This window comes from Microplitis demolitor, chromosome 10 (genome assembly GCF_026212275.2).
Source record: "Microplitis demolitor isolate Queensland-Clemson2020A chromosome 10, iyMicDemo2.1a, whole genome shotgun sequence".
In the NCBI taxonomy this organism is placed as follows: Eukaryota; Metazoa; Arthropoda; class Insecta; order Hymenoptera; family Braconidae; genus Microplitis; species Microplitis demolitor.
The window spans coordinates 15,233,417-15,256,112 of NC_068554.1; the positions used below are offsets into that span (position 1 = coordinate 15,233,417).

General features: G+C 37.7%; 2 protein-coding genes across 2 annotated transcripts in view; one reads left to right on the top strand and one right to left on the bottom strand.

The window, feature by feature from the left end:
• Positions 1–561: 561 nt before the first annotated feature.
• LOC103569863 (uncharacterized) lies at positions 562–8,549 on the top strand. The gene is made up of 3 exons (XM_008547390.3): positions 562–1,918; positions 1,982–5,794; positions 8,413–8,549. Exons 1-3 carry the CDS (start codon positions 562–564, stop codon positions 8,547–8,549), a joined length of 5,307 nt encoding a protein of 1,768 aa, XP_008545612.3.
• Positions 8,550–10,166: 1,617 nt separating this feature from the next.
• LOC103573847 (prion-like-(Q/N-rich) domain-bearing protein 25) overlaps positions 10,167–22,696 on the bottom strand; it is a 48,014-nt gene continuing 35,484 nt past the window's right edge. Inside the window, exons 7-8 of the mRNA XM_014441377.1 lie at positions 10,829–11,077; positions 10,167–10,738 (exon numbers count right to left, since the gene is read on the bottom strand). Of these exons, the coding sequence (XP_014296863.1) occupies positions 10,464–10,738; positions 10,829–11,077 (524 nt within the window). The 3' untranslated portion in view covers positions 10,167–10,463. The remainder of the gene's footprint in view (positions 10,739–10,828; positions 11,078–22,696) is intronic.

Below are 22,696 nucleotides of genomic sequence, written 5' to 3' on the forward strand. Positions count from 1 at the left end.
GAATAAATAAATTATTCTTGTGATAATAAGTTAATTGTTAATTAATTATTATTGAAGTAACCGCTACTGACCACGTGTCAATTTTTATACGTGAATAAAATATCTGAGTTGCATTCGCTATCGCGTATAAATTTATCTAGTTGCATTCGCTATTGTATATATTTCTCATAATTTTAAGGTGTAAATCAGTGTAAATAAATCTATAATTTAATTTATAATAAAATCTGTGTAATTTTTAATTGTTTAACAAAACTCGCCTAAACCAGATCCATTAGTTTTATTCGCTCATTTTACATTTTGGTCCTTCGAGCCGGATTTGGCGAAATTTAAACAATTAAAAATTATTTAAAAAAAAAAAAAATTGTGAGAAAAAGTGCAGTGCCAGTTTGCATCGTGAAAATCGCTAAGTGCCGTGGGCATTGCTGAGCACTGCTAGAGTGCTGCCCGGGGTGATCTATTTTACACACCGGTGTAAAAAGGACACTTAATCAAAAAAAAGATCGAAAACTTAGCGTCGGGTTCACGTCATCGCGTCCATTTTGTGTGCCACGTCAAATCAAGATGGCCGCCGAAGCTCAAGTCGCTCTTCAAATGAACCGCATCGACACGATGCGCAATATGTCTGCTCGCTTAACTGACGCTGTACTAGCTAACCAAGGTGCCGCCGCTATTGATGCTGAACTCGCTATCCTCAATGATTTGTGGAATCGCTTCAACACAACTCATGAGAGATTATTCGACGATGTACCTGAGATCGTTGAAAATGAATACCACACAGGTAATGCATACGGTACAGCTAATCTCATATACACAGAGCTCAGAGTGAGACTCAGCGCTGCTAGACCCGCTCCAGAACCTGCTCATGAAGTTCAGCCCGCTAATCACGATCAGACCGCTTACTTTGGTGGAGTGCATAAATCTAACCTGCCACAAATCAAGCTGCCAACTTTCCAAGGGTCGTATGACGAGTGGGACTCGTTCAAGGACTTGTTCACGTCTCTCGTCATTAATGAAGATTCGCTAACTGGGTCTCAGAAGATGCATTACCTGAAGACGCAGGTAAAAGGTGAGGCCGCTGCATTACTCGCTAATCTCCAGATCACAGATGACGCTTTCCAACCCGCTTGGGAGTTGCTGAATACTCGCTACACAAATCCACGTCGATTGCTCGATATGCATATCGATGATTTGCTGGATCGCCAACCGCTAACTTCACACTCTGCTGCTGATTTGGACGCACTGTTACTCGCTAACAAAAAATCGCTGGACGCTATCGCTGCATTGGGAATTCCAATTGGTGAGTTGGACCCCTTTTTAATTCGTTTGACTGTTCGCTGCTTGCCTTCAGATCTGAGGGTGGAATGGATGGCTTCGCTTGGGTTATCCAATGAGTTTCCCACTTACCAACAGCTGCACGATATGCTCAAGGCCAAGGTTCGTGCGTGGGAAAACTCAGAGATTGGCGCTAAAATAACCTCAACGCAAGTTAAGAGTACCAGTGAGAGACCACTATCACCAAAGTCTTACGCTAAGTCAGCCGCTACAACCAAACAAGTTAAGTTTGGGAGCAGTAAATCCGCTACTCCTGCTAGATCAACGCCATCTACATCCACCGGTTCCGCTAGCTACGTCGCTTTCACTCCCAAGGAGCGTACGAGTGAACCGGGCATGTGCCCAATCTGCAGGGAGAAGCACTTCGTTCTATTTTGCCCCAGCTACCAGAAGGCGTCGCCACTGAACCGAAGGACGATTGTTCAGCATTACCGCTTATGCTTTAACTGTTTGGGACGCCATCGCTACGCTGACTGCAGGACTAAGCAGAAGTGCCGCCATTGTGATCAGCCACATCACACGTCGACTCATCTTGACGATGGTGCTGCCGCTAAACCAGCACAGGACGCTCCTGTAGCTGACCCAGGTAACAAATAGTTCCAATTTTGGTAACTTTCGGTTTGAATTCGCTAACTTAGTCTGCTTTCAGCTCATTCGCTCAATGTTTTACTCGCTACCGCTATTGTTAAGTTGAATTCGCTAACAGGAAGTACATGTACAGCCCGTGTACTTATTGATCAAGGATCGGAGTTATCCTTTGTGACGCATTCGCTAATCAAGAAGCTGGATATTCAACTCAGTAAAGCAGCTGTACCATTACGTGGAATTGGTAATGTGTCAGCTGGGCATTCGCTTGGGTCATGCAAGATGACGCTGCATTCGCTACACAACAACGCTTCTATTACCATCCAAGCTCATGTGCTTGCTCTATTGACGGTAAACTTACCGTCATTTACGCTAACTAAGAAGAAGAAATGGCCGCATATAACTGGGCTACAACTCGCTGATCCAGACTTCTTGACATCAAGACCTATTGACATCATTCTGGGTGCAGCACCAGCTGCACATATAATCAACGCTAAAATACGAAAAGGAAGTGAAAATGACCCAATCGCTCAGTCAACATCACTTGGTTGGATCATATATGGATCTGTGGACACCGCTACATCAAAATTGACCGCTCATGGTCATCATGTCGCTGTTGATGATCAACTACAAGACTTGTTAACCAAGTTTTGGTACCAAGAAGAGCCACAGACAGAATTCGCTACACGCTATACTGAAGAAGAAGAAGAGTGTGAACAACACTTTGTCAATACACACTACAGACAGTCTGATGGTCGATATGTCGTTCGCTTGCCGCTTAAATCTTCGCCAAGTCAACTGGGTGATTCGCTCAGAGCTGCACAATACGCTTTACTACGTCTTCGCAAACGACTGGAAGCTGATCCAGTCTACAAGAAGTTGTACTTCGACTTCCTGAAGGAGTATGAAGACTTGGGGCACATGAAACGTCTGAAATTAAAGGAATTACCACCGAACAGCTACCTGTTGCCTCATCATGGGGTTCTGAAAGAGCAGAGCACTACCACCAAGCTCAGAGTGGTATTCAATGGGTCCTGGAAAACTACATCTGGCGTATCTGTCAACGAGATACTTCATGTGGGCCCAAAGATCCAAGTTGACATCAGTGATGTACTTATTCGCATTCGGTGCCATCGCTATTTATTCGCTACTGACGTTACAAAAATGTTTCGTCAGATTGCAGTTGACAAGGAAGATCATCATCTACAGTGCATACTCTGGTTTGACGAAGATGACATCCCAATAGTATTTGCACTCGCTACTGTTACTTATGGAACAACATCGGCTCCATATCTCGCTGGAAGAGCACTCTTACAACTCGCTGAAGACGAAGGGAAAAAATTTCCGAAGGCTGTCGAACCGCTAACTAATACACGCTACGTTGACGACATCTATGGAGGTGCAGATGAACTCGCTGAGGCAATCCAAGTTGCTCTCGACACAAAAAATATGTGCGCCACAGGATGTTTTCCGCTTGCCAAGTGGGCAAGTAATTCAACTGAATTACTTTCTCAAGTCGCTCCAAGTGAAACCCAAGAAGATACACCAAGAGAGCTTGGGGATACTACAGTAAAAGTGCTCGGGCTAACCTGGAATTCAACACAGGATAAATTCCAGTTCGGATATTCGCTTCCAGAAGCATCACCAACAACTAAACGCACAATTTTATCTGAAATTGCTCGCTTGTTTGACCCACTGGGTTTCTTGGCACCGATTATCGTGAGAGCCAAGATGTTCATGCAGAAGCTCTGGCTGCAGAACTTTGACTGGGATGCTACGCTATCACCGTCGCTTCTTCAAGAATGGAATTTGTTTCGAGATGAACTACATCAGATCTCGAAGATTCAGATACCTCGCTGGAATCATGTTAAAAATGGTGTATCAATTGAATTACATGGATTCTCTGACGCTTCACAACTCGCTATGGCTGCTGTAGTTTATCTAAAAGTTACTGACGCTACTGGAAGCTCCAATATCTCGCTAGTGTGTGCCAAAACACAAGTTGCACCACTGAAGCCTATAACTATACCAAGAATGGAGCTCAATGCCGCTGTCTTACTCGCTCAACTGATACTCTACGTCAAGAAGGTTTTGAAACTTGAAAACGTTCCAGTTTTCATGTGGACAGACTCCGCTGTATCCTTAACGTGGATACGAAACAACCCAGCTAGATGGAAAGTCTACATTCGCAACAGAGTTACCAAGATTCAAGAATCGCTACCAAGTGTCAACTGGGATTTTGTTCCTGGAAAACTTAACCCAGCTGACTGCGCTTCAAGAGGTTTAACAGCAGCCAAACTAGAACAGCATTCGCTATGGTGGACGGGACCAAAGTGGCTCAGTCAATCAAAAGATAACTGGCCATCTTTTGATATCCCTACGCAGACGGTATCACATCTTGAAGAACGTCCAGGTCTGGTTTTTACCATCTTCAAGGCAGATTCACACCCGCTATACACGCTACTAGAAAAATTCTCTAAGTTGTCACCTTTACTTCGCACGCTTGGAATCTGTCTTCGTGCCATCGCTAAATTTAAAAAAGTGCCACAGTCCACACTGGACACACCACTCTCTACAGTTGACCTGGAACTCGCTAAGACTTTGCTGATCAAGTATACTCAAAGTCAGTACTATTCGCAAGAGCTGAAACTATTGAAGGATGGTGATTCTCTACACCGAAGTCATCATCTCGCTAAATTGATTCCCTACGTCGACTACAACGGAGTACTCAGAGTTGGCGGTCGCTTGAAGAATTCGCTGCTGGATGATGAACAGAAAAATCCAGCTATTTTACCAAGGTCATCACGCTTAAGTACGCTATTGATAGATCATTCGCATCGAAGAACATACCATGGGGGAACTCAATTGACCCTCGCTGATCTACGGAGATCTGTCTGGATAGAAGGTGGTCGAGTTCCAGTCAGATCACACATTCTTCGCTGCGTCGTGTGCACGAGACATAGAGGTGTTCGCGCACAACAATTAATGGGACAATTGCCATCCGCTCGTGTAAGACCATCTAAAGCATTCTTACACACTGGAATAGACTACGCTGGGCCAGTAACACTGAAGACTTTCCAAGGTCGAGGTGCCAAAACCTATAAAGGATGGATCGCTGTGTTTGTATGTCTCGCTACGTCCGCTATACATATTGAAATTGTCACCGATTACTCTACTGACGCTTTCGTCGCAGCATTTAGAAGATTCACTAGTCGAAGAGGCGCCTGCAGTATCCTATACTCGGACTGTGGTACAAATTTTGTAGGAGCAGACGCCACGCTAAAGAAAGAATTCGCAGCAGGATCGAGACAGCTAAAAGAACTTCAGTATTTACTCGCTACAGATGGCACAGACTGGAAGTTCAACCCACCAAGTGCTCCCCACTTTGGTGGCAAGTGGGAAGCAGCCGTAAAGTCAATCAAGTTCCATCTCATACGAACTATTGGTGAATCGCTATTGACTTACGACCAACTCGCTACAGTCTTAACACAAATTGAGGCTGTGTTAAATTCAAGACCGATCGCTCCGCTATCTGAAGATCCTGCAGATTTAACCGCTCTAACTCCTGGACATTTTCTCATCGGTGAACCACTAATCGCCGTACCTGGGCCCTCGCTACTGGAAAATAATTCAGCTACGTTGTCACGCTGGCAACAATTACAACAAATGTTCCAGAGATTTTGGAGTAGATGGTCATCAGAGTACCTGCAACGTCATCAATCTATTTCGAAGTGGCATAATCCGCAAAACAACATCAAAGTGGGTTCATTAGTCTTGTTGACTGATGAAAGATTCCCACCATCAAAATGGCCGCTTGCTCGAGTACTCGCATTACATCCAGGCAGAGATGGCCTGACTCGAGTAGTCACGCTGAAGACCGCTACCACGAAACTTGTACGACCAATCGCTAAGCTGTGTGTACTACCAGTGCACTCTCCAGAAGACAATCCAGTCGACACAGTCGCCAGCGCTGGGGAGAATGTTCAGTCACGAGCTTGATTAATTTAAATCAAGCTTCGTGCATTTCCGCTCGGTTCGGGAGAAGCCGAGCTCGCTACTAACTGAAGGTCAGAATAGTGCCGGGTCACTCGCTATTTGGGCCCGGCACATACTATTTCTAACTCAGGATCGTGTCAAGACGTCCTGAGAACCCGCTACAAGCTGACCAATCACAAAATTCGCTTCCTGTTGGCGCGCTTTTAAGCCAATGGGAAAATTCGTTATAGGCAGCAAGGCTGCCACGTCGACACCAAGCGTCTCGACGACTCAACGACGCTACCAATTTTCTTTCTACAACTATCTGTCTAACCGCTTCGCTCAGTTATTCTACAACGTGTCTTTGCTACGTGCAACCTCGTGCTTGAACCGCTTCGCTTATTAACTTGTGTGAAACTAAATCAAATCGCTACGCTAAATTATCCTCAATTCTTAGTCAGTAAATCAAGGCTGCTATTTATTGAGAATAAATAAATTATTCTTGTGATAATAAGTTAATTGTTAATTAATTATTATTGAAGTAACCGCTACTGACCACGTGTCAATTTTTATACGTGAATAAAATATCTGAGTTGCATTCGCTATCGCGTATAAATTTATCTAGTTGCATTCGCTATTGTATATATTTCTCATAATTTTAAGGTGTAAATCAGTGTAAATAAATCTATAATTTAATTTATAATAAAATCTGTGTAATTTTTAATTGTTTAACAAAACTCGCCTAAACCAGATCCATTAGTTTTATTCGCTCATTTTACATAAAGTAATGTTAATCGCATTCTCTCCAGAACTCGATATAAATGGGCTAGATAGTCATTTTGTTTCTGTTGGTAATGCTCATGCTCATGAAAATGATTTACAATTAAAACTGTCTTGTTTAAAGTTCAGTAGTAATCCAGGTCAATTTAACTTTGTTGAAATTACTTCTGAAGACATTAGATGGAATTTAATTAAATAACTATATCTGCAGTTGGTCATGGTAGCATGCCCATTAGATATTACAAGCAATTCTAACATTCTACTTATAACCCGTTACTGATTTACTTAATGCTTCCCTGATGTCTTCAGAGTTTCGTCAACAATGGAAAAATTCATATGTACTGCTGTAGCGTAGAATACGAAACTAAATTCAAAAGAAAAAGAAAATTAATCTGGTGTTGGCTGGTGACAGGTCAAAAAAAAAGAAGTACACTGATTTTAATTTAAAACTAATGAAAACTTTAATATTCTTGTATTACGCAGCGAATTACAATGCTCACCCACGTGGTGAGCTAATACTTTCTACTGAAGATTTATTTAAATCACTTTTACAAACTTATAAAAAAATACTGAAAAGAAAATTAATCTAATTTTCTAAGAATGTAGCAAACTTAACAATCGAACTGTATCAAAAGGCTAAAAACAAGAAAACAATTACATTTTACTCAACCAAAAGATACGATTACTTTAGCTTCTATGTTTCCAATGATAATAATAAACCTCCGATGGTAGCGTCTTCTTCCTCTCGAGAACGATGCAGTGCATGCGTCAATAGCGGGAGACCAATCACAAATTAAAAAGAAATGTTACGTGATATTCAACGAATAACAAAATTCGTTATAAATATATAGCAAGACGTTGAACCAATCAGAAAATTTGTTAGAATTATATATGTCGACGTAACAATTTAGCTCGATAGAGGTCGTCCAATCGATTTAAGTAGCGAATCAATGCGTTTCACGTCGCAGCTATTGATTTCATATTGTGAACTAACAGTTAAAAAAGTCATTTTTTGATTGGCTCTGATTTCGCGGGTAATTTGAGCAGCTATATTGTGCTGCCGTCTTGCTGCGAGTGACAGAAGGAGAGCGGGGAGCGCGAATATTCAATTCTTTACCGAACAACTGCTTATACCGAAAGTTAAGATACCTGAATCGTTTAGCGACTACAGACCTATATCAATTTTATGCCCATTATCAGAAATTCTTGAGCGATGTGTCTATGATTAAGTAACACAATATATTAAGTCTAATAGACTAATATATCCGTACCAAACAGGTTTTCAGAATGGCTTGAGCACGCAAACAGCAGTACTCAGACTGTGTGATGATATTCACTTGGGTATAGATGTTCGACAGGTTACAGTTACGATATTTTTTGACTTTACTAAAGCGTTTGATATTGTTAACCATTTACTATCATAAGAAAACTCAAAAAGCTTGATTTCTGAACAAACGATCTCAAATGCTTTTACTTGTATCTTACGAATCGACGACAGGCTTTAATTGGAAGATCGGCTCTCTTCATGGAAGTATATCCGTAATGAACTACCTTAGGGAAGTGTGCGTGGTCCTCTACTATATGCTCTATTTATATCTAAACTGGGATCTTTAATTGATAGTAAGCATCTATTCTACGCTGATAATTTGGTGATTTATCTTAGTTGCTCATTAGCTGAAATGGAAAAAATAGTCTCTACACTTAATTGTGTTATTATTAAAATTGATAATTGGTGTGCAGATAATTTTTTGAAGCTGAATCCAGGAAAAACTAAAACCATCATCTTTGGTAGTTCTCAGCATTTAAATAGCTCAGCCAGTATAATTGCGCCGAAGATCACAGTTAATCGAGTCACCATTAATTGTGTTGTCACTTAAATATCTCGGAGTATTAATTGGAGAGATGTTATCTTTTCATGAACAGATAATTTCTATAAATAATCAAGCTATGAGAAATCTGACTCGCCTAAAGTAAAAAGTAAAATTCTAAATAATATGATCATGGAACGGAGATAAGCAGTCAACAATACTATATTGGCAATGATTTAGTACCTCAGGTCGATGGCATTAGAGGTTTGGGTGTCTACACAAATAGTAAGCTAACATTTGAGAATCATTTGAATAACATTGATTATAGTTATTTATGTACCTTGGGCGAACCTTTCGCCAATACGGTCGAAGTGAATAATGTTTGCAACAGGGATAGTATAAAGCCGAGACCCGTTAGGGCTGTATCTTGAGAGATCACTGTTCGTTTCATTATATAACTGCTTACGATTTGCATTGAGAATTAAGAGAGATGAGCATATGTCGACATCAATTGGGATGGCTAATACTTTATAGTCATAGGCTACATCTTATCTCATGCGAATCTTATGAAGCTTTAAGTCCTATGCGACCAGAACTTTTTGAGCACCAGTTAGTCCTCAGGCCCAACATTGCAACTCGTCGAGATTTCTCCAAAACAGATACTCTTCTAGTTCCATTTTCTCGAACAACAACTTACCAAAAGTCATTTTTGATTACGGGCTGTAATTATTGGAACTCGCTTCCAATCGAAGTTATGAAATCAGTAACTTTGAATGAATTTCGAAATAAATGCTCTTTGTATTTAATGGATCTAGATAATCAGTAGAACCTTAATAGATTAAACTATTATATTTGTAAGAATGAATGAGTAAGCGTCTAAATTGTATTGCATTCTGTTGAATTCATTTAATTGTTATCACTAATAATAATAACAGAATAACATGTATATTGATATTTAATCACAAGGAGCAGCAGCTCCATGATCGTAAATAAATAAACTAAACTAAACTAAATTGATAAGAGATAAATTGATAAGAGATAACAATTGATAGTGAAAATTATAAATAATCAACTCTAATTTTTATAAATAAATTTTAACTGATTAATTCATTCAGGTAAAGTTGTGAGGCAGAAAAACCTAGTCGTGGCCGGATGCTACTTTATTATAAATTTAGTGCATGCGTGTGCCAAAGTCCAAGGAACTCGAGTGTGTGTGTGTGTATATATATATATATATATATATATATATATATATATATATATATACGCGCGCGTGTGTGTGTGTGTGTGTGTGTGGGAAAGATCACGATGATCAAATTATAATCGTGGTGAATAATGTAATACTTAAAATAATAAATGGTTTTAAAATAAAAGAAAAGGTTTAAGGTTCAGGATAATTATGTCAAACGTAGTTGACTAGTGTAAGCTATAAGGAAATTTTGTTAAGGTGAAACGATTTTAGAATAAACATACCAAAGGTAGTTGATTATTGTAATTTTCAATTAGTTAATACTAAAAGGTTTATAATCAAATATGGCAAATGTAACTGACTATGAAATAAGGAAATGGTTACTTTCTTTAGGTTCAAAATAAAAACTATTAAAGGTAGATGAGTGAATAAAGGTTAAAATTGTTGTTTTCAATTAATTTAAAGTTATTTATGAATAAACCTTTCTCTTTCTTCTCTTACAGTTATAAACTTACAATGACCCTTAAATTTTAAGATCCAGTGTTGTTAGATCTTAATACTTCCAGTGGTGCTCTGAAAAAGGATGATCAAGGTAACAGTTTCCTGTTATACATATGCTGTTTATGGTATCAAGGTTAAAATCTACATGGATATCCATACTAGATTCCCATATAAATTTGGCTTGGTGTAGATTCCTATAGGAAGCCATGTGAATATCTTTATCTGCATCAATACTGATTGCTATCGGAAATTATATGGAAATCATAAATTTAGGCTAATTCCCATTATAATTTTTATTGCTGAGGTATCGATGAATTAATTGATATGCATAAATTCTTGGCGACCGCAATAAAGTTCAATTCACATACACACCGAAAATCAATGCAAATAGAATTTTCGATAGTGCATTGATCATCCCTCCAACAGGATCCATTTAAAATAGGTAGACATGTAGCTCGATTCACTGCAATATTATTCGATCTGCAAACACATTTACCGTGATACGAGCAATGTGAATGCCACGGATCACTGCACTCTGAATCATAAGTGCAAGAATACAGTAGATGTGCTGTGAAAAAATATTTAAATAAGTAAATTAAATTAATAAGTGAATAGTAAAAACTTATGAATTTATGTTCATCAAATAAATTAAACGCACTTGCAGTACATTGATCAGCTGACACTGATGTATAGTCCTGCTTACACTGACACTTATTATTCACACAATCATATAAACTACCATGGCATTGATCATTGCTTGTACAATATCCATACAAAGTTGGCTTACAAGCGAATTTATTGGCCGCATTGGTAGTCAGCTCACAGATGCATCTTTTACCGATAGAACACTTCGAATTCGGAATAGCTGTACAATCTGCATCTGTTTGACATGAACTTCCTAAGGCAACTGTGAAAATACTTACAAATTAGCACTGGTTAGTCATTTATCTGAAGTCCAAGACACCTTAATATTGTTTTAAGCAAGTGACTTGATGGATGTGCCTCAAAAAATTTTTTACGGAAGATTCAAACAAGACTTCAAGAAGATGTACTACACACTTTAAGCGGAATAGCGCTAAGGAAGCTTTACCATTGATCTATTTTTTTTCGACTCAAATTAAATTATTTCTACACTTTTTTAATTACACTAAAATGGGTCAAATTATGAACTAATACTAAGACAATTTATTAAAAAATTATTACAATCCAATATTAAGTCGATTGATCATTCTATTAACTGAATATTAATTATTTTAATTCCAGAGACAAAAGCACGATAACTCTCGATCAACACAATAAATCGGCTTAACTTTTTTTCATTATTTTTGTACTTTTGATTACAAGAACTTCTCAGCCAAACGCTATCTAAATCCTTCTAGTTTCATTGTAGTTTTACTATAAACGGGAAACTAATTATGTATGGAAAATGAAACTGCTATTTTGTTTCTACTTTAATTATTATTTTTCGTTTTTCTCTTAATTGACTATTGGTAGCAACACTTCCATTACAGTAGGATTGAAAAAAAAATAGCGACATTAAATACAGAAAGACGGGATATTAAAAAAAAAAATTGAATAGTAATAAATTATAATGAAAATAAGAAATAAAAAAATCAAATTATAAATTTAAAAGATTAACAAAAATTCATAATAAAAAAAAAATTAATCATATTATCAAATAAAAAAAAATAATAGTAATGATTACTACAACTGCAAAACCTTCTGTATTTTCTAAATCTACAAAATGTTTATCTCTCTAAGCAGCCACCTCAGTCATTTAAACACCTCAATTAACTTTAGGTGCTTCCAGGCGAATTTCACCGGCACGTGAATATTTCTCTAAAATATCTGTTTTAAATTTTTCCGGTAAACCTTCTCTGGTCCATTTTTCCCATCTAGCTTTCAACTCAGGGTGAAAGTATCGAGTCGATTTGACAGCTGTATTTGGATCATCCCTTAAGGTTCTTAGTATGTCCTGATTTATTTTAACCGATTTATTCTCTATATTGTTATTGAGAGATTTTGTTTATCTTCAAATTGTGGATCTACAACATTATTTGTACTATCCTCGTCAGGTGTCTTAACTTTTTCAACTTCTAGACTATTTTCCGTAACTTGAGACACCTCGGCCACCATGGTTTCAGCTGTTGTAACAAAGAAAAATCGAAATATGAAATAAGGTTAGACGGAATGTCAATAAACCTTGCTAGTGCACTTAGTATGCTGAATAATGAGGTCTTGTTCTCCTTAAACACTCACCCCGAGGTAAAGAGGTTATACTCTAACGCAAAAAATTAAAGGAACAAAAAAATTTTATCAATTTTTTAGTAATTTTTGGTAGGCTGTAACTTTGTAAAAAATAATCTTATCGAGATTTCAAAAAAAGCATTTCATAGCTTGAAATCTCTAGTTTCAGTGCTTTTCCATCACAATTTTTTAAAAGGTCTGGTTATTACGCTTGCATGAGAAATACCACGAGACAAACAATTTCTAAATTTTTTTTTGTTTTTCCCAAAAAGCCCACGGACCGTGGAAAAATTTTGTCAACTAACCCAATGCATAGGTCATTTGGCAAGTTTATTCATCTTCAATTTGGCTATCTTTTAACCTCGTAGGACTATTTGTCGCAGAGATATCAGCCTTCGAACAAAAAATGATCCTTTTGGCTTTGATCATCGATATTTCAGGTACCAATGATTGCACAGTAAATTTGAAGGTGGCGTTAAAAACTTGAATAAATTCTCTACAAGACCCGTTTATCATTTTTTAGAAGGAACAATTTTTTTATTTTCAACATCCTTTAGAAGTAAATACAAAAAAATGACTTTTTTTTTATTTTATAGTAAATTAACCGCTACTCTGCAAATATGGATAAAAAAAATATTGTTGCCAGGGATTTTTCTAGCTTAATGTACCTCCAATAACCCTATAAATTTTTAGATTGATCTATTGGGCCGTTTTTTTGGGGGTGATCGATAAAAGTTTTGCTAAACAATGAAAGTAACAAGTTTTGTTCTTTTAATTGTGTAATCATAATCAAAATAAAAAAAAATTTTTTTTTCTTTTCTTTCATTTTTGCATCGGTAACTCAGTAAATGTGAGAGAAATAGTAAAAAAAAAAAAAATTTCCAAAAAATGTCAAAAAAAATCAAAGAAATCAAAAAAATTGAAACTTGTTTTTTGGAATCGAAAAATTTTTTTTTGACATTTTTTTAGCATTAAAAATTCAATTAAATTATAATTGTCGAGAGTAATACTCGAGTTACTGAGTGATATCTCTGACAATACCGGTATACGTTGTTACGTATACCAAAACTTGGTGAATCCAACTTGGTTGGATCTTGTCGCATCTACGGCGAAGCAAACGCATAAGGGTGCACAATATCCAGGAGAAGCCGAAACAGCCGATCCTGATCGTCACCAAGGAGTTATTTCCGTCGCCAGAGTCTACGCGAGCCGTCGGCAGATCGCCGTAATATAAGTTGATTCGAGCGTATTGATACTGCATACTGTCAGTTTTTAAATTATTTATGCGTATAATGTTGGCTTCACGAGAGTAATTATTTTCACATTATTTCTCTAAAACTGTTGTCTTATTTTCTTTTCTTCTGTAAAGTATGGGTTATAATTTATCGTCTATATTGTAATCTATAATTAATTTCAATATATTTCTATTTTTCACCTATATATTGTTTATGATAATAAGTCACCGCAGACAACCCACACCTAAGAACTCCTGGTTGAGCCTCATCTCTATCGCTAGCTAGTAATAAGATTTTCTTTATTTTTATCTACTTGCAAAACTAAGTAGCACCCTTTCCATCATATAAACACTAGGACATCGCTGCTTGGAGCTGGTCGACAAGTTACTTCCAGCAGCATATAGGAAAAACGCGAGATCCGGGATAGACTTCGTACTGAATGGCCGCGTTTTTGTTTTGAACAATTCAACTTCGACCAACGAACAGTTTTGATTCGGATTTTTTAACAAATCGATATATGCTGTTAATAGCAATCCGAGTGAACAATAAATCGCTTCTCGTGAATAAGTGAACAAGCCGAAACCTCGGCACGAGAACTGAGTAAAGTGTATGACCGACTGATTTTGTGTATTGAACAAGTGAAACGCGTTTTGGGTAAATAATAATTAATTTAATAATTAATGACGGGCAATAGTTATGTGATAGTGAAATTAACGCGTTACCAAAATAAAATAGTATTTTACTTTATTTTATTTCATTCGAGTATTTCTGAGAATCGCGATTATCTCTTCTTGATTCGTTGCGGCAGCTGAGTCTTGCCATGTAAAATACTCTAACGTCACTGGTCGAGTATTTCGTTAAGAACTACGTCGTATATGTGTCTTTGTGAATTAAAAAAAGTTCGTTTTATTTCTGCAACCGACTGTTATTTTTTTTTCTGAGCAATGAACTGACATTGTTTTTCGATCAACTACGTTTTTTTTTATAAATTTGTTTATATTGAGTCAAGCCGACCACAGCATTTATATTTTGTTTGTAATCGATCATTTTTAATTGTGATACCGATCAATTATTTCTTCTGTTTAATATACGATTAATTATTTTGTTAATAATGATCAATTATTTTGTCGTAATCTTAAGTGCCTGACCTTCCCCCGATCCGCCACCCTGAGCCGATTTATATTTGAAAATTGTTTATTGGTAATTATTAAATCACCTGGCGCCCAAATGTAAAATTTTTGAACAAGGTTGCCAAAAGCGTAAGTGTATTTGGACTTCACTCCGGTAGATCCCCGGTGGTGAAAATCCCGTTACAATATATATATATATATATATATATATATATATATATATATATATATATATATATATATATATATATATATTATAACGACAAAAATTAAATTATTAATTCCGCGCTACAAACTTCGTTCTCTATCCTTAGCCTCCAGTCTCAATACTATCAGGGCGCCAGGTAATTTTTATCACTGGAATCACCAAACCAGTAAATCTTAAGAATTAGATAAAACTTTTGATCTGTGGAACTATCTCAAAACCACGCATAAATAAAAACCGGATAATTTTTGATCTGTGGAATTATCACCAAAACCACGCAACTAAATAAAAACTAAAGCTTAACAAAATGCTCAGAACTTATAAGCAAAACAAAAACAGAGACTGGAAAACTAAAAACAGAGTAACGGTATGCCATGGTGTCGCTCAGTGTGTAGGTTTATGGAGGGAGGGAGTGGTCCGGGTTACATTATTTCAAATTCATGTAGATTATCAGTGAATTTGCAATTTTTATTAAACAACAAATAATCTAAAACCTCCATTTAACAATTACAAAAATATTGTAGCTTCGTACAAGCAATTCTTCTTTATAACAAAATACTGAATCTAATAATAATGAAATAAATCCTGACAAACAGGTAAATTGGCATCTAAAGGATATTTATCGATACATTAAAAATAAATTAATTAATTACTAGAGCTAATCCACAATTAACTAATATTCAGTAACCTAGAACAATAAATTATAAAAAACGATATTCTAGAACATTCTCTTCCACAAAACTAGTAAAACTAACGTACATGTGTCTAGTATTGACGTCAATTAGACGGCAATTGGTTTAATAATTAAACATATTTCGTATAATTATTTTATAAAATAATATTAACAATAAATCGTGAACATGACTCTAAACTGTAACAACATCCCCATAATTCTCTCAGTTCTTGAATATTTTCTTTAATTAAAACAGTAGCATCATATCTCAAGACTCTGACTCGAACTCAATTAATTATTGATAATTATAATAATTATTTCATACCTGATTACGGATGAATGAAATATCGAGTAACGTCTTACACTGTTTAAAATAATACTTCTGTAACAATACTCTTAATCTGTAGCTTTCCGCAATGCCATGAACTGTAACGCTATTTCTGGACACGTCTGCTCGCTTCGAGCGACCAGAGCTGAATGCTCACGTCCGTACTCTTCGAAGGTCTCCCTTCGACTCTCCTTTTTTTTCAATCCAAAAATCCGAAACTAAATCTTATCATTATTTATAACTGACCTCTATATTCTAAATCCATAAATCAATTCCCAAACTCTACCATATCGATAACTGGAGGCTTATACCTCACCAAACGTACTCACTAAACCTGACTTTGAGTATGGATATCCTTGGTAGTTGCTCTCCTGGAACAGACTTCAGCTGGGATCGTAAACTTAAAACTAAGTGACCTATGACTTCCTCAGCTGTACAAGTGGTCATGACTTGTCCTCTGAGGCCTGTCAGACAAAAGCAATTAAAAATGACCAAACGGCTTCCACAACAGCAACGGTCACAATATTACTGTTGAGGCCTGCCAAACCAAAACTCAAAACTGATCCCAATCTGCATCCATCAGATTCCTTTTATACTGGAGCGCTAGCATTTCAGCTAGACCTCTGCAATCTACCAAGAAGTCTCATAGGGATAGAACTAGGTTCTATCATCAGATGATACCGGGTGACTAATTCAAATCCCGCTCCACGGTAACACTGACTTCTCCACATACTCAAAATTCCAAAACTGTAAACTAAAACTCAAACTTTATCATTATCTCAAACTTTAAATCTCAAACAATATTCCATACTAAATTCCCATCATTCTGATACTAAGTCTTTGCTATAATTTTTCTTAACAAAACCCATAACTGTAGCTAAACGTTACTCCATATTTAATTCTTAAACTATAACTTAAATCAAAAATCTGTATCAAAATCGTTAATACCTGTACGCTAAATTCTAAGTCTTGAGTTACCATGCTCGTAAATACAGTAAAAATCAGTTGGTGTTTGTGACGTTCACTTTGATTTGACCCCCATACGAAAAATAACGTCACAATATATATATACATATATATATATATATATATATATATATATATATATATATATACACATATATATATATATATATATATATATATATATATATATATATATATATATATATATACATAAATATATATATATATTAGAGTGGCGCAAAAAAACCGACTATTTTTTTTTCGATTTCGCATAAAAATTTGTTGGTTTACGATATTTTAAGAAGCCTCTCCAAAAATGAGCTCGATAAAAAATTTTTAAGAGGTCGCTCACGAATTTTGAAATTATCAAAAATGATTGAAATTCGAATTTTTAATTTCTAAATTTTTTCTTTCTCGTGGCAGCAATAGTTTATACTGGTTAATTGATGACCATGCTGAAAATTTCAGCCCAAAATTTAAATATTCAAACGGCGCTCAAGAATTTTGAATATTAACTGATAATTCGTATATAATAGTTTGAATTAGTTGTTGTATTTTTTTATAACTCAATTATTGTCATTTCAGTACAATATAACTTTTTCATAATCAAAAATATACAGGACAGTCTTAAATAATAAAATTTGGTAAGTTTTGAATAAGCGGAAAAACCTACAAATTCAATTAAAAAATAAAAAAGTATGTAAATAACTTATTATTTCTCGGGTTATATTTTCGTTCACTGTGATGCCAATTGATGGTGGAAAAATCGAGAAGCTTTATTATTAATATTTAAGGGTCGCTCGAAACCGTTCAAAAGACAGCACTCGGAAACATTTAAAATTCTTGAGCGAGGTTTAAAAATTTGAATTTTGGACTTAAATTTTTAACATAGTGATGATTTCACAAATATAAACTATTGCTGCCATAAGAAAAAAATTTGAAATAAAAAATTGGAATTTCGATCATTTTTTATATTTTCAAAATTCGTGAGCGACCTCTAGGAAATTTTTTATCGTGCTGATTTTTGGAGAATCTTCTTAAAACAACGTAAACCAACAAATTTTCATAAGAGACTCGAAAAAAAAAATAATCGGTTTTTATGCGCCACCCTAATATATATATATATATATATATATATATATATATATATATATATATATATATATATATATATATATATATATATATGGGTCATTTCATTTCACATCGACCAATGGTTGGGATCGACCTTTTTTAATTAATTGGGCATTCCACGCCAAATCGGACAGTTTGAAAAATTTTAATTTTAGATTTTCTCAACTGTAAGAAACGCGTTATTCAGTCACCAGAAGTTTATTAACAATAATGAGATTACAGATGAATAGGTAAATGGTTACAATGGTATGCGGGACAATAGAAATACAATAATTGAAGTGTACGGATTGGGGATCCACTCAGAAGTGCGTCGTCCTCCCTCGTCGCTGGAGTCCTTCACTTATCCCAAGGGTGGGGATGAGTGCGAGGCCCGCTCGTACCCCTCATCTCTCACTACCGACCCTTGAGGCTAGAGGGTGGACCCTCTGGTTACCCCTAATACGGCGGAAGGGGGATGACGTTACTTTCAGTGGGCCAGCCCGACGTTATTCACGTCCTCCTTGCTCACCATGCTCCTTGTTATTCGTCGTTTACCTGTGCACCATAATAGTAGATGTCAATTTTCGACAATAATACAACTATGGTCATGCAATAGCAGGTCGTATTTATGCTCATTCGTCTCCATTACATGCAATAAGCTGGGCCCAATGACATCGTCAGTGCTTACTGACGACCACATGCTGGTGAAAACCGTCACCAATCACTAGTAGTGCGCAGAAACCACCTTTACTGGCGCTTGATCGATCAGCGATCTTCGCAGTTTCTCAACGCAACTACCAGGACGTTAGAGTCGTCGCTCGGTCATTTATAACCGCCCGATCGTCCTACGATCATACGACTCGTCTCAGCTACTACTCGACCGACCTTTGTCGGCCCCTGTTCCCACTTGCACCACCCACAACCTGATCTTTATTAATAATAGGTCGGTGCGTACCCGGTGGACTAGCAGGTGGAGTGTCTTCGCCACTGCTGTGCTCGGAGTCGGCGCTGCTGACCCCAGTGACATAAAGTTTCAGCTTCTCGCCCGGATACACGCCAGTGTATGGTTTCTGTGACCTAGGAGCACCTGGCACGTCTCCGACAACGAGTGGAGGTACCCCATATGGGTTGGAAAGAACTTGTGTCCCACCACTTATCCTATGCAAGCAGTTGACCAGAGCTGAAGTCTGGTACCATGGGAGACCCATTCCAAACCCCACTCCGACCAGAGTCTCTTTATTTCTTGAGATGGGAGGAGCGTTTGGGCTCATGTGAGGTCGGACTCGTGGTGGCTGTGCGTGAGGCATCCACATGCACTGCATGCCTAATGGGTAAGCTCATGTGAGCATATGCTCACATTTCGCTTTTATAATATATGGTGGAGTCATAATATACAAATAGGGTTACGCAGTGCGAGTATGTCCATAAGGGTGAGGTATCGGCCTCCCGTCAAACGTAGGTGGACCTAACGGTCCCGTCACATTAATTAATTACGTCCCTGACAACGCAGCGATCGTTGCCGAGAACCTTGGTAATTTTATATGGTCTAGCGTACTTTGGTAATAACTTTTTGCTTGACCCGTCATTACTATTAATTACTCGTCTAACTAGTACTAAATCACCACAATTAAACAGCCGAGGAGGGGCCCTTCTAAGATTATAACGCTCTTGCTGCTTTCGCTGCGAGCGTCGGATTGCCCCAGCTGCCTCTTCTCGAGACTGCTCACGATCAACAGAATCGTGAGAATCGTTCCATATTGCATTAAGAATGCGCGACTCAGCAGCGTTCCGCGGTTGAAATCCTAATAGTAACTCAGGGGATATTTACCCGTGGCTTTATTGATAGTATTATTTATTCCCCAAACAACGTTCGGCAATTCCTGATCCCACCATCGGTCGTCTCTAGCGCTCGCTGATAACATGCTTAAAATTGTCCTATTGTAACGTTCTACCTGGCCATTTGCTCTTGGAGTCTCCACGGCAGTAATCATGTGTACTATACCATTTTTCCGACAGAAGTCTTTAAATTTGTGCCTCATACATGCTGTACCTCGGTCACTAACAATCCGCCGTGGGGACCAAAAAAACTCTGATGCTCTCCAGCATTTGCATTACGGGCCTAACCTGCGTATTCTTAACGGCCTTGGCGAATGTGAACTTAGTAAAAGAATCTACTACTTCAAGAATCTGTGTATTTTTGTTTGTACTTAGCAGAAGGGGACTCAAATGGTCGATGTGTACAGTGTCCATTGCCTTGGCAACCTTTTCTATCGGGTATAAATGACCTGGCTGCTTCCCGCTGGGGCCCTTATTATACAGACACTCCAAACACGAGGAAATGTATTCTTTAACGTAACTTTTGCTATACGGAAACTAATAATCTGCTTGCAATTCATTCAAAGTTTTCTCAACCCCTGGGTGATCTATATCGTCGTGACAAATTTTGACAATGCGCTGTCTTGCCGTTCGCGGTACAGCCCACCTAAGTCCATCTGCTTCTTCTCGGAATATACGATTATATTTTAAGGTATAATCATTACAAATCTGTTGGCACGATTCATCAGAATTATTGTGGCTCAATATCTCGTGAATACGTTTCAACTCCGGGTCTTGTAATTGCGCGCATAACAACCAATCACCTAGTTCTATGTGCAATAACCCAATGTCTTCGATATTAGCGGACGTCTCACTCGGTTCGTACGGACTACGGCTAAGTGCATCAGCATGAGGCATTTTTATTCCGGCTTGATATTCAATGAAACAGTCATATACTAACAATTGAATCCACCATCTGGCGATGCGCGGTAACAAGTCTCTTTTTAGGAAAGTGGCCCGCAGTGCGCTATAGTCACTAATAATTTTGAACCGGAAACCATATAAATAAACCCGATACCTCTGTAGGCTGCTTATGACTGCAAGAGTCTCTAGTTCGTAAGAATGGTACTTTTGTTTGTCTTTGTTAGTTTGTCTACTAAAGTATGCAATAGGTTTTATGGCACCATCGTCTTTTCGTTGTAACAATATTCCACTTAACCCAAGTTTACTAGCATCTGTATGTCATTCTGTTTTCGCGCTAGGCTTGTACAACGCTCGTAGAGGCCTCGAAACTAATTTGTTTTTTAAAGTGTCGAAGGCCTCCTGCTGTTCATTTCCCCACCGCCAAGCCTCAGATTTCTTTGTCAACAGTGTAAGTGGTCTAGCTATTATGGCAAAGTTTTCGATAAATTTTCTGAAATAGCTGGCTAGGCCAATAAATCTTCTTACACTATGAACATCGTGAGGTACTTGAATTTCAGAAACAGCCTCGATTTTATGACCGCCCGGCCTAATCCCTTTACTCGTTACTCCGTAACCCAAGTAATCGAATTTCGACTGTCAAAACATGCATTTACTCAACTTGAGAGTAAAGTCCACTTCCCGCAGCGCATGTAGCACAAGTTTTAACGCATGTAACCCAGACTCAATGTCCTTTGATGGAATCAGGATGTCGTCAATATACGCTAAGACACAAATAGTTCCGCGTAAGGGATTTGTGACCTGATTTATCATCCTCTGGAATACGGCAGGTGCATTGGCTAACCTAAACGGCATTCGAAGAAACTCGTATTGCCCATCGGGCGTAAAAAACGCTGTTTTTTCGATGAAACATTCCGCAACGGGTATTTGGTAATATCCCGAAAACAAATCTAAAATTGTGAAAAAGGAATTTCCTTGCAACCTATCGAGTTGATCGTCAATTAACGGCAGTGGATGCCTATCTTTCTTCGTTATAGCATTTCAGGCTCGATAATCGACACAAATCCTTATCTCGCCGTCCTTTTTCCGGACTAAAAGGATGGGACTGGCAAACATAGAATTCGACTCTCGAGTGATGTTATTTTCTTTTAGCTCGTCGACTATGCCGCGTACCTTCTCACGTTCGGGGTATGATAATCGGTAGGGCCTATAAGTTACTACAGAATTACTGTTCAATTCGATGTTTATCTCCGCCACCCGAGTTTGGCCCAATTCGGACACATTAGATGCAAAGCAATCGCAATATTTATCTAACAAAGCATACAACGCATCTTTTTCAGATGAAGGTACTTCCGGACCGGCTAGAATTTGATCGCGCAGTAAATTGTTTTGAGATTCTGTTTTTACTGTACGCATCATTATTCTAATGTAACTCTCTTCTTAGGACTCCTCCCGGGCACGCTCAGCCCTGGTGATTATTTTATTTTGACAAATAGTTAACGGTCTATCAGTCAAATTAACAACTGGGAGCACCCCAGTTTCTGTATTTAACATGCTTCTTGGAATGTAATGTTCCTGACCTTCTTTACCGCGTACGCTTAGCTCTACATATAAAGCACCAATAATTTTACTTCTCACCTTGACCTCGATGTTAGGTGCATGCTTCAGCGGTATGACCATCGTCTCTTTAGCCCACAGTGCTATTTTCTGCGGGGGAAGTTTCTCCATTTCTGACAGATGAGCCACTACGTTGTCAAACAGTCACAAACGTCCATCCCTCTGGACCATAGTGACCCCTGGTAGATCTAAAAATGGTTGTCCCACAATAAGTGGTACATTTTGGAGGTCGTTGGGTTCGACATGAATCTCGACGACTCCTTCAGCCAAGTCAAC

Coding starts and splice junctions, on each gene's coding strand:
- LOC103569863 (XM_008547390.3), top strand. CDS start 562: ATGGCCGCCGAAGCTCAAGTCGCTCTTCAAATGAACCGCATCGACACG. Junction 1,919..1,981: donor CGCTCCTGTAGCTGACCCAG/GTAACAAATAGT, acceptor GTCTGCTTTCAG/CTCATTCGCTCAATGTTTTA. Junction 5,795..8,412: donor TCGAGTAGTCACGCTGAAGA/CCGCTACCACGA, acceptor ATTGGTGTGCAG/ATAATTTTTTGAAGCTGAAT.